This window comes from Diceros bicornis, chromosome 5, assembly GCF_020826845.1.
Source record: "Diceros bicornis minor isolate mBicDic1 chromosome 5, mDicBic1.mat.cur, whole genome shotgun sequence".
In the NCBI taxonomy this organism is placed as follows: domain Eukaryota; kingdom Metazoa; phylum Chordata; class Mammalia; order Perissodactyla; family Rhinocerotidae; genus Diceros; species Diceros bicornis.
The window spans coordinates 16,476,328-16,494,839 of record NC_080744.1 but is presented as its reverse complement, the minus strand read 5'-3'; the positions used below and the strand labels follow the sequence as shown (position 1 = coordinate 16,494,839).

Genomic DNA, 18,512 nt, shown 5'->3' with positions numbered 1-18,512 from the left:
CTTGTTTTAAATTAGGAGAAAGAATAAAAAAGTTTTCCTTGATGTCTAAGAGAACATTGAAGCCAGCAATAAAGTGAATAAATTACTTATCAATAAAGTGAATGAATTACCACCGATTAAATAACCTTTAAGTACCATTAAAGGTTATTAACATAACCTTTATCTGAGAAACTGCTTTATAACATATTAAATGGAGGCGTATTTGAGTTTAGACATTGTTAGGCAGCCACGACACAGCTAACGGCACTACATAATTAAATGTGATATTCCTGAAATAAAAAGGGCAGTGAAAACAACGTGTGCTCTTCCTCTACCTCCACATCCACCTGAGACTTTATGAATTAACACTCATTAGAAAACTGTCTGGGAATGTGGTCCAGAGGAAAGCGACAGGACTAAAAATATTAGTGTTACTATGCAATATTTTAAGAAATGAAACTCATTATCTGCTCTGAGAAACTTAGAACTTTCTTTTTTAAAAGTTACCTCTGCATGGTGAAATCTAGAGAGAGACTTTTGAAGAATGCTCTTAAATAATAACCAACTGTGTTAAAAAATATATATGGGTAGATGCTGGTCACTTGGTCTTTAGGATATGAAATGGATATGCTACGTGCTATTTTTTGTTTTGTTTTGTTTTTCAGGGAGGGATTTTTTTTTCATGTTAAAAAATGCAATATGAATTAAAAATAGTTACCCCTGAGTGACAGTCAGCCATACACTCTCTAGAGACAGTTGGCCTGGCTGAGAACAGGATGAGGGGGCTCCCTGTGGAGCATTAAGTGTCTTTGAGTATGGTATTCTCTTTTCCAGACAAAGGACTGGCTAGAGATCCCTGAAGACTTAGAAAAAGGCAGCCATACTCTCATACCTGAGATGCAGTCTCATGCCATGTCATCCAACATTATTTGTTGAGCACTTGTGATCCTCGAGCAAGACAGTATTCCTGGTCTTAAGGTTCTCTGACCACCAAAACAGGGACCAAATGCATTCTCAGGGCCACAGAGTTCCCTGCCTGTCCAGAGTCAAGCAGCTGACTCTTTTAGGCATCTAATTTTTACCTGAACTCTCAATTTCTTTTTCTCTACCCATCATAAAAACACTTTTCCTTGATGCCTCTTTAACCTCAGTTACGTAGCTGCAGTGTTGTGCCTTTGTGATAAAAATCATAGAAAATAATGCAAATTTCAACTAGTTAGTAATTTATTTTTTTATTTTTTTCTTCTGAGCTTGTTTTATTTTTTTATTTTTTATTTTTTTAAATTTTTTGTTTATTGCAGTAACATTGGTTTATAACATTCTATAAATTTCAGGTGTACATCATTATACTTCTATTTCTGCATAGATTACATCATGTGCACCACCAAAATATTAGTTACAACCCATCACCACACACATGTGCCGAATTATCCCTTTCGCCCTCCTCCCTCCCCCCTTCCCCTCTGGTAACCACCAATCCAATCTCTGTCTCTATGTGGTTGTTTATTGTTGTTATTATCTACTACTTAATGAAGGAAATCATACGGTATTTGACCTTCTCCCTCTGACTTATTTCACTTTGCATAATACTCTCAATGTCCATCTATATTGTCACAAATGGCTGGATTTCATCGTTTCTTATGGCTGAGTAGTATTCCATTGTGTATATATACCACATCTTCTTTATCCATTCGTCCCTTGATGGGCACTTAGGTTGCTTCCAAGTCTTGGCTATTGCAAATAACGCTGCAATGAACACAGGGGTGCATGTGTCTTTACGCATTGGTGTTTTCAAGTTCTTTGGATAAATACCCAGCAGTGGAATAGCTGGATCATATGGTAGTTCTATCCTTGATTTTTTGAGAATCTCCATACTGTTTTCCACAGTGGCTGCACCAGTTTGCACTCCCACCAGCAGTGTATGAGAGTTCCCTTCTCTCCGCATCCTCTCCAACACATGTTGTTTCCTGTCTTGTTAATTATAGCCATTCTGCCGGGCGTGAGGTGATATCTCATTGTAGTTTTGATTTGCATTTCCCTGATAGTTAATGATTTTGAACATCTTTTCATGTGTCTGTTAGCCATCTGTATATCTTCTTTGGAGAAATGTCTGTTCAGGTCTTTTGCTCATTTTTTAATTGGGTTGTTAGTTTTTTTGTTGTTGAGATGCATGAGTTCTTTATATATTTTAGAGATTAACCCCTTATCAGATGTGTGGTTTGCAAATATCTTCTCCCAATTGTTAGGTTGTCTTTTCATTTTGTTGATGGTTTCCTTTGCTGTGCAGAAGCTTTTTAGTTTGATGTAGTCCCATTTGTTTATTTTTTCTATTGTTTCTCTTGCCCGGTCAGAGATGGTGCTTGAAAATATGTTGCTAAGACCGATGTCGAAGAGTGTACTGCCTGTGTTTTCTTCTAGAAGTTTCATAGTTTCAGGTCTTACATTCAAGTCTTGAATCCATTTTGAGTTAATTTTTGTGTATGGTGTAAGGTAAGGGTCTACTTTCATTTTTTTGCATATGGCTATCCAGTTTTCCCAACACCATTTGTTGAAGAGACTTTCTTTTCTCCATTGTATGTTCTTGGCTCCTTTGTCAAAGATTAGCTGTCCATAGATGTGTGGGTTTATTTCTGGGCTTTTGATTCTATTCCATTGATCTGTGTGTCTGTTTTTGTGCCAGTACCATGCTGTTTTGGTTACTATAGCTTTGTAGTATATTTTGAAATCAGGGAGTATGATATCTCCAGCTTTGTTCTTTTTTCTCAGGATTCCTTTAGCTTTTCGGGGTCTTTTGTTGTTCCATATAAATTTTAGGATTCTTTGTTCTATTTCTGTGAAAAATGTTGTTGGAACTTTGATAGGGATTGCATTGAATCTATAGATTGCTTTAGGAAGTATGGACATCTTAACTGTTAATTCTTCCAATCCAAGAGCACGGAATATCTTTCCATTTCTTTGTGTCTTCTTCAATTTCTTTTAGCAATGTTTTATAGTTCGGTGTACAGATCTTTCACCTCTTTGGTTAAGTTTATTCCTAGGTATTTTATTCTTTTTGTTGCAACTGTAAATGGAATTGTATTCTTAATTTCTCTTTCTGCTACTTCGTTGTTAGTGTATAGAAATGCAACTGATTTTTGTAGGTTGATTTTGTACCCTGCAACTTTACTGTATTCGTTTATTGCTTCTAAAAGTTTTCTGGTGGATTCTTTAGGGTTTTCTATATATAAAATCATATCATCTGCAAGTAGTGACAGTTTCACTTCTTCCTTTCCAATTTGGATCCCTTTCATTTCTTTCTCTTGCCTGATTGCTCTGGCTAGGACTTCCAGTACTATGTTAAATAGGAGTGGTGACAGTGGGCATCCTTGTCTGGTTCCTGTTCTTAGAGGGATAGCTTTCAGTTTTTCACCATTGAGGATGATATTAGCTGTGGGTTTGTCATATATGGCCTTTATTATGTTGAGGTACTTTCCTTGTATACCCATTTTATTCAGAGTTTTTATCATAAATGGATGCTGTATCTTGTCAAATGCTTTCTCTGCATCTATTGAGATAATCATGTGATTTTTATTCTTCATTTTATTAATGTGGTGTATTACATTGATTGATTTGCGAATATTGAACCATCCCTGCATATCTGGAATAAATCCCACTTGATCATGGTGTATAATCTTTTAACGTATTGTTGTATGTGATTTGCTGGTATTTTGTTGAGGATTTTTGCATCGATGTTCATCGCTGATATTGGCCTGTAATTTTCTTTTTTTGTGTTGTACTTGTCTGGTTTTGGTATCAGGGTAATGTCGGCTTCGTAGAATGAGTTAGGGAGCTTCCCCCCCTTCTCAATTTTTTGGAAGAGTTTGAGAAGGATAGGTATTAAGTCTTCTTTGAATGTTTGGTAGAATTCAGCAGGGAAGCCGTCTGGTCCTGGACTTTTATTTTTGGGGAGGTTTGTGATTACTGTTTCGATCTCCTTCCTGGTGATTGGTCTATTCAAATTCTCTACTTCTTGATCAGTTTTGGAAGGTTGTATGATTCTAAGAATTTATCCATTTCTTCCAGATTGTCGAATTGGTTGGCATATAGCTTTTCATAGTATTCTCTTATAATCTTTTCTATTTCTGAGGTGTCTGTTGTAGTTTCTCCTCTTTCATTTCTGATTTTACTTATTTGTGCCTTCTCTCTTTTTTTTCTTGGTGAGTCTAGCTAAAGGTTTGTCAATTTTGTTGATCTTTTCAAAGAACCAGCTCTTGGTTTTATTAATCTTTTCTATTGTTTTTTTAGTCTCTATTTCATTTATTTCTGCTCTGATTTTTATTATTTCCCTTCTTCTACTGATTCAACTAGTTAGTAATTTAAATACCAGCTTATAGGGTAGTTTTGAAACTTAGCCATCATTTATAACACTATTTTTGTAAAAGAGTAACTTCTGAGTACTGAACAACCAAATTAAAAAAAAAAAAGTTTTTTTTAATACAACCTGCTTTTAAATTGGGACTCTCCATATTACACTCTTAAAACTTAACACTTAAAGTGTGACTTTCGTTTGGCTGGCTCATTCCTTGGTGTTTTTGGCTTCTGACTTTGTTATTTAAAAAACGTGGTCCAGGTGTGAAACACAAAAGCCACCCAATTCCATTTAGACCATTTTTGTTGAGATTGGCATTTAATATTGATTTCTCATTTTTTGCAGTGTAATTTAACATAGGGGTACCTCTCATTTTGAAGAAACTTTCCCTTCAATATACTTGATTAGTAAAAATAATAATATAATAAGTAATAAGAGTGAACACCTATCGATGAGCACTTATCCATGTGCCAGACTTGTGTCCTATGTATATTATCTCCTTTAAGCCTTGCAACAGCCCTATGATGTGGCTTATCATTTCCTTTTCACAGATGAAGGAAATCAAGCTATGGCTCATGGTTACGTGGCTAATTAGTGCTAGAGCTAGAATTTGTCTCTGAAGTTTGGAGACAAACTTTTCATCACTGAAGTGAACTAAAAATAGGTAATCAGAGGAAGAAATTATGAAGGCATAGATACATTCTAAAATGTCACCATCCATCCATCCATTCATTCATTCAATAGCTGTATCTTTGAATGCTTACTCTCTGCAGATCACTATGCTAAGTGCTGTGGGTATCTTGGTGAGTCAGCAATTTTCTATGGATTTATACTCTCATGGAGCTTACAAACTAGTGAGAGAAACAAATTAATCAAATAATCACAATAGTATTTGTTTACAAATTGAGATAAATTCTTAAAGGAACAACAACATAGTTTTATGAGAGCTTATAAGAAAAGATTCTGACTTACATGGGGGTCTGGAATCTTGAAGAAGTGAACCCTGATCTGAGGTCTGAGTGATAAATAAGAGTCAACTTGTTAAAGAGGTGTTGTAGGTGGGAAGCTTTCTAGAAAGAGGAAATAGCATGTGCAAAGGCCCTGAGTCAGGAGGAACACAGTGTGTTCAAAAGCTGAAAGGAGGACACTGTGGCTGGGTGCAGCCAAAGAAAGGAGAGTGGCATGATGGAGGCCTCTTTATGTCTGTCCTTGGAGGGGTTTGAGTTTTTAACCTGGAGGCAGCAGGAAGCTAATAAAGGACTTTAAGCAGAGAAGTAACAGCATCAGATTTGCAATTTGGTAAAGGTTACTCTGGTGGCAATGTGGAGAACAAACTGGAGGGGAGGGTATGTCTGTTTAAAATAATATTCAGCGAATCAGAGAAAATTGTGGTGGAGAAGTCAGAGCGTGGACTCTGGGTCAGATGCCTCTGCTGAAGGCCTAGCCCAGCCCTTAGTTGAAAGGCCTTGTGCTAGTCATGCTCAGGCTCTGCTTATGTAAGACAGGGACAACTGTGAAGATGTCAGAAGAAAGTTGTTGTGAGGATTAAATGAAAAAGTAGTAGTAATAATCAATTATCCTATTTATAGATGAGGAAACTGAGGCTTAGAAAAGTTAAATGAAGCTTTTCATCATGATCATTTATCTAGATGTTGTGGGGTAAGAGTGAGGGGAATGGGAGTGCCAGGCAAGGTGAAGGTCTGAAGGGAGAGAACATCACAAAAACAAAACAAACAAATGAACAAAAAACCCAATGTAAGGTCCTGGGGAGGCGTGATCTCAGGATAACCTGGTTGAAAGGACACAGGGTACAGCAGCCACATGAGGTCCAGCTTCAATTTGCTCACGTGGTTCCTCCTCCAGGAGAATGGAGGTCTGGGTATCCATTTCCTACTTTCATCTCCTAAGGGGCAGGATGAGACCAACCTGACCTTCAGCCCGGTAGGCACAATAGGATCCCACGGCCCTTCTGTCCCAAACAAATCATCAGTCAAAAATCTCCCCATTTGTTGTGTGATATCAGAAAATGCATTAGTAGTGAGACAAAAGCCTTAATCACATAATTAAAGATTAAAAAATTATAAATACTTACTTGTATTGCTATTTTTTTTGGCATGGGGAGTTTCAAATCAATTTGGACTGCCTCCAATGATAAATAACAAGGGAGATGGACACTTGGTATCTAACATACACGAATGGCAGTTGGGGGGAGATGCATGCAGAGGGAGGACATGGGGGCTAAGATGAGAAAATTGACTCAATTTTCTCCAAGATTGCCTGTGTTTGCCTTCAGAAGGGTGGAGACGAACAGAAGATGGTCTTGAACTGTTCTGTCATCCATTTGCACATTCAGTAGTTCACATTCCTGGATTTGTGAATATATTTTTAACATGACAGACTTAGTATAATTAATTATCCCACTAAAAATATTTATTGAGAGTCTACTATGACTAACCACTGTGATAGGTGTTGGAGTGATAGTGATAACCAAAATAGACATTCGTGGAGAGTTTACTCTGACATTACTTTGTTCCCAGAAATTGTATTACTTAAGGTATCACTTAAGAAATGCTTATTAAGTGAACAATACACTATTTTAAAATAGAAAATTAAGGCAAGAATGGATATTTTTGGTTTGACCTTGACCGTTTCTATCAAGGCTCTATCCTCCAGATTAAGGAAAGATCCTTAAATATTTAAGAACAGGGTACTATATAAAGCAATATGATAATTGATTAGTATGCCTCTCTGTATGTCAAACCAGAAGCAATGGAGGCTGAGGCATTCTTGGCCTTTATAGCAGCCTCTGCTGAGATTTCCTTTGAACAGCAGTTGAGTGTAATTGATGTTGTGTTTACTGAACCCATTGCCCTTGTCTGTTTCAGGGCCGGCTTGATTCTCTAACGGAAGTGGATGACTCGGGACAGTTAACTATCAAATGCTCTCAAAACTACTTGTCTCTGGATTGTGGTATTACCGCTTTCGAACTGTCTGACTACAGTCCAAGTGAGGATTTGCTCAGTGGCCTGGGTGACATGACCTCTAGCCAGGTCAAAACCAAACCCTTTGACTCTTGGAGCTACAGTGAGATGGAAAAGGAATTCCCCGAGCTTATCCGAAGTGTTGGGTTACTTACGGTGGCTGCTGACCCCATCGCTTCCAACTGCAGCGAAGCAGTTAGTGAGGAGGTGGCTCAAGTATCTCTTTCAGCAGAGGACAAAGATGGACGTGAGGAAAACAATGCTTCCACAGTCGAGGAGCAACCAGACTTACTGCCAGGGACGTCATCTTCCAGGGAAGCCCCGACAACTGATGTTCAGCCCCCTTCTGAGACTGCGAAGCAAGAATCCAAATCCTCCTCCCAGCTTGGGGCAAAGAACCAACAGCCTCTTCCTTGTGATAATGCCACCCCCAAGCGATCCATCAGAGATTGCTTTAATTATAACGAGGACTCTCCCACACAGCCCACATTGCCAAAAAGAGGGCTTTTCCTTAAAGAGGAAACCTTTAAGAATAAGCTGAAAAGCACTGATGGAAAGAAGCAGATGGTTGATCTGAAGCCCGAGATGAGCAGAAGCACCCCTTCCCTGGTGGACCCTCCTGACAGATCCAAGCTCTGCCTGGTGTTGCAGGCCTCCTACCCCAACAGCCCCTCTGCTGCCAGCCAGTCCTACGAATGTTTGCACAAGGTGGGGGATGGGAACCTTGAAAACACAGTCAAAAGTCACATGAAGGAAATCTCTTCCAGCCTGGGAAGGCTTAACGACTGCCATAAACAGAAACTTCGACTTAAAAAGCCACACAAGCCTCCAGAAGAGGCGCCTCCGTGCCGAACGCCTAAACGGGGAACCGGTTCAGGCAAGCAAGCCGAAAACACGGGGAGCTCAGTAGTGCCGAATGGAATTCCTTCAGGCCCCTCCAAGGCCGGAGAGGGGCCAGAGACAGATTCCACTTCCACATCCTCACTTGAGCCGTGTCATCAGAGTTGGAATGCCAAATTGCCAGCCCAGTCAGAAACATCCAATTCACCACCCTTTGCTCAAAGCAGCGAATCCTCTGTTGGCTCAGACAGCGTCATTTCTCCGGTACCCCTTCTTTCAAAACAAAAAAGCAAAAAAAGTTACTCCTCCTCCCCAAGTCATGTCACTCGGAATGGTCAGGTTGTGGAGGCCTGGTATGGCTCCGACGAGTACCTAGCACTGCCCTCTCACCTCAAGCAGACAGAAGTATTAGCTTTGAAGTTGGAAAACCTAACAAAGCTTCTGCCTCAAAAACCCAGAGGAGAAACCATTCAGAATATTGATGACTGGGAATTGTCTGAAATGAATTCAGATTCTGAGATCTATCCAACATACCAGGTCAAGAAAAAGCATTCGAGGCTAGGCAGGGTGTCTCCAAGCTCGTCCAGTGACATAGCCTCTTCGCTGGGGGAGAGCATTGAATCTGGGCCCCTGAGTGACATTCTTTCCGACGAGGAGTTGTGTATGCCTCTCTCTGGCATGAAAAAATACATTGACGAGAAGTCAGAGAGAGCTTCATCTTCTGAGAAAAATGAGAGCCATTCCACTACAAAATCTGCTTTAATTCAGAAACTAATGCAAGATATTCAACACCAAGACAACTATGAAGCCATATGGGAAAAAATAGAGGTAAGGTGGTCTTCTTAGCCTGAATGATTTCTTAGCTGGTTTTTGAAATTAGTGCTGGGAAAAGGTCAACACCTCCCCGCCCCGTTATAAAATGTGTTGCTATTTTTGATAAATCTAACTGATTTCCCAAAGAAAGGAAAGAGAAAGCACAATGATCACTGCATTGTGACAGAGTGTGCATCACTAAGAACTACCATTGTCACTGTGTTAGCTTGTTGTGTCCCTGACTGGAATAGAATTCTCTTTGATATTGCTCCAAGCTAACGTGGCTCCTGATGAATGGCGGACCCCCTTGAATGGAGAACAAAATAAAGTAGAACAGTAGCTGTGCACACACCAGTACCTCAGAAATACATGAATGGAATGTTCTAGTTACCCTCGTGCTTTCTGATTTGTTTGTTCTAACCCCAGAATAGCTTCCACATCTCCACTGTTAACCTCCTATAGAAATAAATCAGATGTTTCTAATTTTTCAAGAATCTCTGTATATCTTCAAACTTCCTCCTCTTTGAGGCCTCTGGCTAATAACCATGCTACCTGTACTGCGTGCCATCCACGGGCTCTGAGATGGAGAGTTGACATTTTGGGTAAATCCATACTTTTAGAACAAATTATCAGATGTGATGAAATCTTTGTGGACAGACATAAAAATTCTTGAGACTGAGCTCTGTAATATAAGCTGTGGTTTAAGACACTGGGTAAAAGTATAGCACATATGGATGGAATAACCTGGAGGAGGAAAAAAGAAGGTACATAAAACAAAGAGGGAAAAGTTAATGGCAATATATAATAATAATAACATATATTAATAATTGTTTTTACTAAGTGTGTATCCAGTCATCACAACAACCCTAATATTAACCCCATTTTATGGATGAGGAGATTGAGGCTGAGAGAGACCAGGCAGTGTGCTCTAGAACCCATGCTATTATCTAAATGCTCCCGTGCCTCTCCATATGGCAGTGATCAATACGTACTGCACGTAAATACCATAGTGTTGTAGAGAAGAGAAGTAACAGCAGCAGAGCTAGGATTTGCCTGGGAAGTTCTTGTGAAATGCTAAACCTTCAGTGAAGCTTTGAAGGCTATGCCAGGATATACACAGAAAGCGAGAAGGAAGGTGGGTATTTCAGGTAGGAGGGCCATAAACTAAAACACAAAGGTGGGCATCGGGAATGAGCATGTTATGGGGGTGCACAGAGAACTGTGCTGACTCTAAGGTCGGTGATCAGAGCAATGACAGTTTCCAGACATATAATGGACCTGGTTGCTGCAGGGCCCTGAAGGCCAGACCAAGGTGATGAACGTTGTTCACCAGGCGTCCATGGCCACTTCTCTGAAAGTGACTGAGCAGTACCACAACCCACAGTAACCAACGCTGCTTGAGGTCTTGTTTTGAGCTTGGCTCTGTGCTAAGAGCTTTACATGCCTTATTCTACTTAAGTCCTGGGAAGTAGGAATTTTTTAGTTGAAGAAGCTAAGGCGGAACGTGGTTAGGAAACTTGCTCAAGCCTTCACAGCTAGTAAGTGCAGAGCCAGAATTTGAACCCAGAACCAGCGTCCTTAAAGCAGCATGGGTCATAGCCTCCAAAGCCTTTCTGGAAAGTTTAATTGGCAGTAATGAGAAAGATGGTCTTGGTAGCCATAGTGGTGACCAGGGTGGAGATGTTGTCCTGTGGCAGCCCATCTAAGGGACTGCTGTGATGTGGGACGGGCGAGGAGGGGTGGCTGTTGAAGAAGTCAATGGGATCCAGGAAACTGGTCCCAGGCCTTCCTCAGTCATTAAAGCCTAGAGTGGCGGACAGCTAGTCATGCTCCATTCTGGGCCTCATTTCTTCTTTTGTAAATGGAGAGATTTTAAGCAGATGATGGCTGTGATACCAACTTCCAATGATAGCATGCTTTGATTCCATAATTCTACAAGGTGAAGCCATGTTTTCAGCCTTTGGGGACTGGTGCTTCTTTAATAGAGGGAAACATTTGGATGAGTGGCTGGCTTGAGGTGGAGGTGAGGCAGGCAATTTTTTAAAAAATATGCACTGATATTGAGGACATGATGAAACTTTTAAGAGGAAGTGTTGTGTTGGAAATACTGTCCTGGAGTTGGGATGTGAGGTGAAGGCTAACAGAAGATTGAGCCCTTTCCTCAGCCCAACCTCCTTTCACTACTTCAGGTGAGGGCAGCCACCAACCCCCAGGTTACTTGACGTTGGAATTCACACTCTAGCTTTGACCCCTCCCTATAGTGACCCAGAGAACCTATTCTACCTGCGAAATATAATAAGAGGCTATTATTTCACCTCTTCCTTGTAACAGGCATCTACTAGGCACTTTACCAGCAGTAATTCTCTCCTAGGATTCTCATAACAACCCTCCAACCTAGGTTTTATTATCCTAAATTGACCACTTCTCCTCCCCTCGAGTGCTCCCACTCTGGTCCTAGCCACCATCGCCTCCTGCCTAGATTACTGCAGCAGCCTCCTCGCTGGTCTGTCTGCTTCCATCCTCCTCCCAGAACAGTCTCTTCCCAACGTGGCAGCAGCCAGAGTGATCCTTTTAAAACAAATCAGCTCATGTCACCCCTCTGCTCAAAACTCTGTGACAGCTCCCCTCACATTCAGAGGCCTCACATAGATAAGTCCCCTGATTTCCTCTCTGATCTCATTTCCATCTGCTCTTCCCCACACTTACTTCTCTCCATTCCCACTGGTCTCTTTGCTGTTCCCAGAACAAGCTGGGCATGCCTCTGCCTTTAGGACCTGTGTCAGTTCCCTCTGCCTCGACCCTCTCCATCAGAGGCCCTCATTTCTAATTCCTTCACCTCTTCTGAGTCTCTGCTCAAATATTAATTTCTCAGGGAAGCCTACCCTCACCACCTATTAAAAGGTGTAACCTGATCTCTTCTTCTTTTTTTTCTACAGCTCTCACCATATTCTGTCGTTTAAATAATGCTCTCATTTAGCATGTTTATTATTTTTGGTTTGTCTGCCCCTGCTAGGATGAGAGCTCTGTGAGGGCAGGAATATTTGTTTAGTTGGCTAATGAATCTCATATACCTAGAACAGTGCCTGGTGCATAGTAGGTGCTCCATAAAGACTGCTGAATGAATGACTCCCTGTTTTCGAGTGGGGGAAGCTGAGTTCAGAGAGATGAAATCACTTTTCCTAAGCTGCACAGCTAAGGAGTCTTAGAGCCAGGCTCCAAGCCTCTTCTGCTCTGCTCCTCCCACTAGATAAAGTCTTGAGAGCAGATATTCCCCGAGAGAAGGAGGATGGATGGAGAAGAGGAAAGGATGACCACTGAGATCCAAGTCACAGACCGGTGCAAGGCAGGAATGAGGAGGAGGCCCAGCTGCGGGGCCGCGAAGGGACCGAGAGGACTCTCACGTGTTAAGTAAACGAAGGGAGAAAAGATGTTCAGGAAGACGGATGTTAGCTTCATTCTTTGCAAAAGGGAGATCAGAAAGAATAAGGACAAAGAAAAAAAATGACCTTTAGATTTGTCTGGAAGAGTCAATGAGGACCTTAAACAAACGGGACTTCATGACAGAGTGGAGGGAGAAGCTGGGTCGTAGGTGATTAAGAAGCGAGAGGGAATCATTCCTAACAGCTCAAGGAATTGGGTTGTGGAAGCCACACGAGACAAAGGATGATAGTGGAAAGGAAAGTCAAATAAAAGTTCCTTTAAATTAAAGCTTATTTGAAGGCAGAAATAAAAGACTCAATAGCAAGAGAGCTTGAGGCGGCTGAAAAGAGTATATAAATGTGGTACACAGTGAGACCAGAAGGGAGCGCGTGGGGGGCCGCCCCGTGGCTTAGCGGTTAAGTGCACGCGCTCCCCTGCTGGCCGCCCGGGTTCAGATCCCGGGCGCACACCGACACACCGCTTCTCCAGCCATGCTGAGACCGCGTCCCACATACAACAACTAGAAGGATGTGCAGCTATGACATACAATACGACTATCTACTGGGGCTTTGGGGAAAAAAAAGAGGAGGATTGGCAATAGATGTTAGCTCAGAGCCGGTCTTCCTCAGCAAAAAGAGGGGGATTGGCATGGATGTTAGCTCAGGGCTGATCTTCCTCACAAGAAGGAAAAAAAAAAAAGAAGGGAGGGCATGGGGACTCATGGGAAGAGTTCTGGCATGATATAAAAAGTTGTAAAATACTGAAGGATCCTCCTGCTTCTGATTCCACCTCTACCAAATGGAGAGTGATGTGTCTCCTCTTCCCATCACGTGCAAGTTCTCCACCCTGTCTTCTCTCTGAGTCACACAGAGCACAAGGCAGCAGGCACATAGAACCCCACCCAGTGGTGAGGGACTACAGAGCTGTGACAGGATCCTTGGGGTACAGCCACATGCCGAGCGTCGTAGAGGCCTTGTAGGTTCCTGTCACTCCCACTCCTTGTAGTAGGAATGGTTTTGTTAATGTGAAAGGTTTCTTTTTAATGTGTATTTTGTGTTCTTTAGGAAAATTAATTTCTTTGAGTAGATAATGTATTCACATGGTTTAAAAACATATACTTTAAAAAATATCTGGTAAAACTGTTTCCCGTCCTGATCCTCCCTCTTGGGTTCCCACTTCACCGGTGATCACTGTTGATTTTAGTTCTCATATCCTTCAGGAAGTTCTTTACACATATACAAGCAAATGCAAACATATTTATTAAGCAATATTTTTTTTTAAAATGGGAAACAATCTGCAACCTATCCTTTTCCACGAATAAAAGCTCCTCAGGGGGCCGGCCCGGTGGTGCAGTGGTTAAGTGTGCGCTTTGGCGGCCCAGGGTTCGCAGGTTCGGATCCCGGGCGTTCACCGACGCACTGCTTGTCAAACCATGCTGTGGTGGCGTCCCATATAAAGTAGAGGAAGCTGAGCACAGATGTTAGCCCAGGGCCAATCTTCCTCAGCAAAAAAAGAAGAGGATTGGCATTGGATGTTAGCTCAGGGCTGATCTTCCTCACCAAAAAAAGAAGAAACCTCCTCAGTTGACTCTTTGAGCTCCTAAGGATGGTCCCTTTCTCCATCTCTCCGTGGGGGCTGAGAGGATTTTGCTCAAATATGGCTGATTTCCCCAGAACCTGTTGTGTGGATAAAGTCATTGAACATCTCAGGTCTGAGTGCTCTCCTCCTATGGGAGATTCTCAAGGCCTAAAATTAAAAGTGAATAAATGACTCAAGCCATTGAACTAGACTCATTTGTTCTGATACATTCAAGAAATAGAATAAAAGGAATGAAGAGAAAGGAGAGAAGGACATGTCTGGAGCAGATGTAATCAAGCAGCATGGTGAAAAATTAACTCATTGTGATATTTGGACATATAAGTAGTAGGAGTTGGCAAACTATAGCTCGTGGGCCAAATCTGGCCCAATGTCTGATTTTTAAAATAATGTTTAATTGGAACACAGCCATACACAATGTCCATGGCTGCTTTTGTGCTGCAATGACAGAGTTGAGTGGTTGCGACAGAGACTGATGGCTTGCAAAGCCTAAAATATTTACTATCTGGTCCTTTACAGAAAAAATTTGCTGACCCCTGCTCTAGAGTGAGAAGGAAGAGAAATAATTTCTGATCAGCATCTACTATGTGCCAGGTCTTGAAGTAGGTTCTTTCATTTGATTAATAAAATAACAACTCTGTGGAAGAGCTATCATCAGTCCTGCTTCACAGATGGCAAATCCAAGGTTCCAAAGCTGATGACTTGTCCGCGGTCACACTGCTCCTTAGTGTGAGAGCTGGAATTCCAACTGGGATGCCAGACTCCCTTGGTTTTCTCTTAGAGATATATTCACATGCCAAGGAACTTAGACAATAATCATATATGCAGAAAAAAATCTATTTATGTATCCCACAGACCACTACTAGATTAGTAAAGAAACAGTGTAACTTCCTCCTCATGACCTGAATAGAAATGAACTGCCTGGTGCATAGCCGCTTGTCCAAGGTGGGTCATTATTGATGCCAGATTAACAGCTGTTTGATTCCTGGGGGGCCTGGCAGAATGCAATGCAGGGTGGTACCACCTCAGCGAAGCATTTCAGGGAATCTGTCCTTTGGGATGTAGTGCAAGGTCCACTTCTCACGTCACGAGCTTTCTGCTCACACTAAGTTCTCAAAACTCATCCTGGAAGACATGACTCCATTAGGTTGGACTCATTGGTACCAAGCTGATGGATGCATGGCATAGCTGATCCTTTTTCTCCCCAGAGACATAAATATCTTCAAATGCCAGATTATGGCATCTCAACTATAGTTCAATGACTCAGCTGTTGTTAGTATTTTATCTCAGAGACATCTATGACCCGACTTTAAAAACTTCTTGGTGCCAGCTAAAGATTATCTTGCACATAAGATATTTCGGATTCAGTGCCGCAAATACTTGTCTGAGTGCTGGCTCTTTGTAACTAGGCTATATGAAATTGCGGTCAAGTCTGTGGTAGCAGCACAAAGGCAGGCACTCTTGCTGCTGCCTCAAGATGGAGCAGCTGGGAAGTGGTTGGTAATACCAGGGTAACATGAATGTAGAAGAGGTTTGGTCCTGGGATTAACTTGGCACTGATTTCTACATGTCTTTTTCCAAAAGACAAAATGAGTCTAGACAGGACCCATCCTATCTTTCACCCTCATTTTATGGTATGTTGATACCACAATGATACCAACTGACGGTGGCAGTTGTTAAAGAAATACGTTGTCCTGAGTTCTCTTTTCTTGTCCTTTTGTTCATTGTGGTAAAAAACACAACATAACAATTGCTATCTTAACCGTTTTTAGGTGTACTGTTCAGTAGCATTAAGTGTATTCACATTGTTGTGATACAAATCTCCAGAACATTTTCATCTTGCAAATCTGGAACTTTATATCCCTTAAACATCAACTGCCCTTTCTCCCCTCTCCTCCAGCTCCTGGTAACCACCATTCTATGTTCTGTTTCTATGAATTTGACTACTTTAGATACCTCGTATAAGTGGCATCATACAGTATTTGTCTTTTTGTGGCTGGTTTATTTCACTTAGCATAATGTCCTTAAGGTTCATTTATGTTGTAGCGTATGACAGGATTCCCATCCTTTTAAGGCTGAATAATATTCCACACTATGTTTGTACCACATATTGTTTATTCATTCATCTGTGGATAGATATTTGGCTTGTTTCACCTCTTGGCTATTGTGAACAGTGCTGCTGTACACATGAGTGTGCAAATATCTTTTCAAGACCCTGCTTTCAATTCTTTTGGATATATACCCAGAAAGGGGATTGATGGATCATATGGTAGTTCTATTTTTAATTTTTTGAGGAACCTCCATACTGTTTTTCATAGTTGAGCATCTTTTCGTGTGCTTGTTGGCCATTTGTATATCGTCTTTGGAGAAGTGTCTATTCAAGTCCTTTGCCCATTTTTCAGTTGCGTTATTAGAATTTTTGTTATTGAGTTGTAGGAGTTCTTTATATATTCTAGACATTATCTCCTTATTATATACATGATTTGCAAATATTTTCTCCCATTCCATAGGTTGCCTTTTCACTGTTGATTGGGTCCTTTGATGCACAAAATTTTTTAAGTATGATGTAGTCCCATTTGTCTGTTTTTGCTTCTGTTTCTTGTGCTTTTGATGTTGTATCCAAGAAATCATTGCCAAGTCCAATGTCGTGAAGATTTCCCTCTATGTTTTCTTCTAGGACGTTTACAGTTTTAGGTCTTAGATTTCGCTTTTATTTTAGCTCAGTGCAATAACCTCTCATGTTTTAGGGATCTCACCCCAGGCTTTCATGTAGGATAGGACAGAGCTTCAAGGCTACAGCCAAGTCATCTTCTGGGAGTTGTCTCTTAAAAAAAACACTTGGGAGTCACTCTTTCTAAAAAGTCCTGTTTGGCCATTATTTAATTGATTTGAGATTTGAATAAGTCCCATTTGAAACACAACTGTATCTTTATTCACCCCCAGAGTAACTTACAATCAAGGTCTGCTACAAATTCAGTTCTCACTTGCTTTTGATATTTCTTTTATACCAACCACGTACCAGTTTTCCTAGTGTTGGTGGAGTGGTAGTCTGGTCTTAGGTGTCGATATTGATCTTTTAAGAGCAACCTGTTGGATAGGAAACATCTTAAAGTTACTGGATTCCACTCTTCTTCACTGGTGTTTCATTTCCTATGCACCTTTCCCACGCTAACTTTCATCTTCACAGTTGCCAGTCTTCCTCTTGTCTCTGAATTCTCTCTCTTCCTTACATCTTCTCTCCTATTCCGTTTTCTTTGCTTTTCTTCTGGAGTATATAGTTTTCACTTTTCGGCTCCTATTTTCCTTTTTAATTTCCTTCCCCAAGAGTGTCTTCTATTTTTTCTCTCTAATTTTGTCCTAGAGATTCTCAGATTCCAAATATGAGAGCACTTTATGTTGGCTCTCCATCACCATTCAACTCTTGATCTTTTCAGTGCATTTCTTAGTCTCAGAAATATATATCCAGAGAGTTGAGGAATTGTTTAGATGCAAGAATAAAGAAAACAAGAATTAGTTTAAATATCAAAGAAAAAGCCAGATTCTTAAGGAACTGGGCAGGATCAGCTTTGTAATTAAAATTGGAAGATTCAAGAGTACGAACGGGTCATAACTTGCACATGAGTTGATAGTGCAGATGATTATGTAACAAGTGATATAATAGCAGAAAGCTGTAGGAGCTTGGAATACTCTTCTTTATTTATTACTATGCAAAATCTAAAATTTTGTTTTAGATTCTGGACTTAGAACTTGAGAGAGCTATGACAACATAATTCAAGGCTCTGTGCTTATTGCATAAGATAATATTTGATAAGTGCCAAGTAGAAAGTCATACAATGGGAGAGCAGAGGAAGGAAGATAATAACAAGTGTAGCTAGACCAAGCATCACAGAAGAGGGACTACCTAAGCCGGGCCCTAAACGATGAGTAGAATTTAGATAGCAGAGATGAGGAGGCAGAATGTTAGTGATAGAAGCTTTGCCATAAGCGAATGTTGAGGACAAGAATATTCAAGGTTTATCTGGGAGCTAGTAAAGAGAGGTGCTTGGTATTTTGGAGTATAGGCTAAACTGTTGCAAACAAAGAGACCCCAAAATACGATAAGATGGAAGTCTTTTTCTCTCTCACATAACAAGAGGAAGGCAGGCAGTCCAGGGAAGATAGAGGCCATCTAAGGATCCAGGGACCTTCTCCTGGTTACTCCTCCATGGCTCACCAATGCAGTGTTCGCATCCCAGCTCACCAGGAGCGGGGAGTGGAGAGCAGCCAGCTTTCTTCTTACAGATATGACTTGGAAGTTGCACATGTCAATTCTGTTCACATTCCATTGGCCCAGACTTTGTCATAGGGCATCACTTAACTGCAAAGGAGTTTAGAAAGTGAGTCTCTAGGCCATGAACATTGGAAGAGACGTGTCTCTTAAGCCAGCTACCAGTTAGAGTAGAGTTTGTTGAAGGGAAGGGAAATATAAAGTTAGAAAGAGAGAATAGGGCCAAGATATGCTGGACTTTGAATTCCAAGTGTTTGCATAGCACAGA

General features: G+C 41.0%; 1 protein-coding gene across 2 annotated transcripts in view; it reads left to right on the top strand.

The window, feature by feature from the left end:
* Nucleotides 1-18,512, top strand: part of AKAP6 (A-kinase anchoring protein 6) — a 438,207-nt gene that overhangs the window by 188,802 nt on the left and 230,893 nt on the right. For both annotated transcript variants that reach the window (XM_058540747.1, XM_058540748.1), the window contains one exon: nt 7,213-8,976. In XM_058540747.1, the coding sequence (XP_058396730.1) occupies nt 7,213-8,976 (1,764 nt within the window). The remainder of the gene's footprint in view (nt 1-7,212; nt 8,977-18,512) is intronic.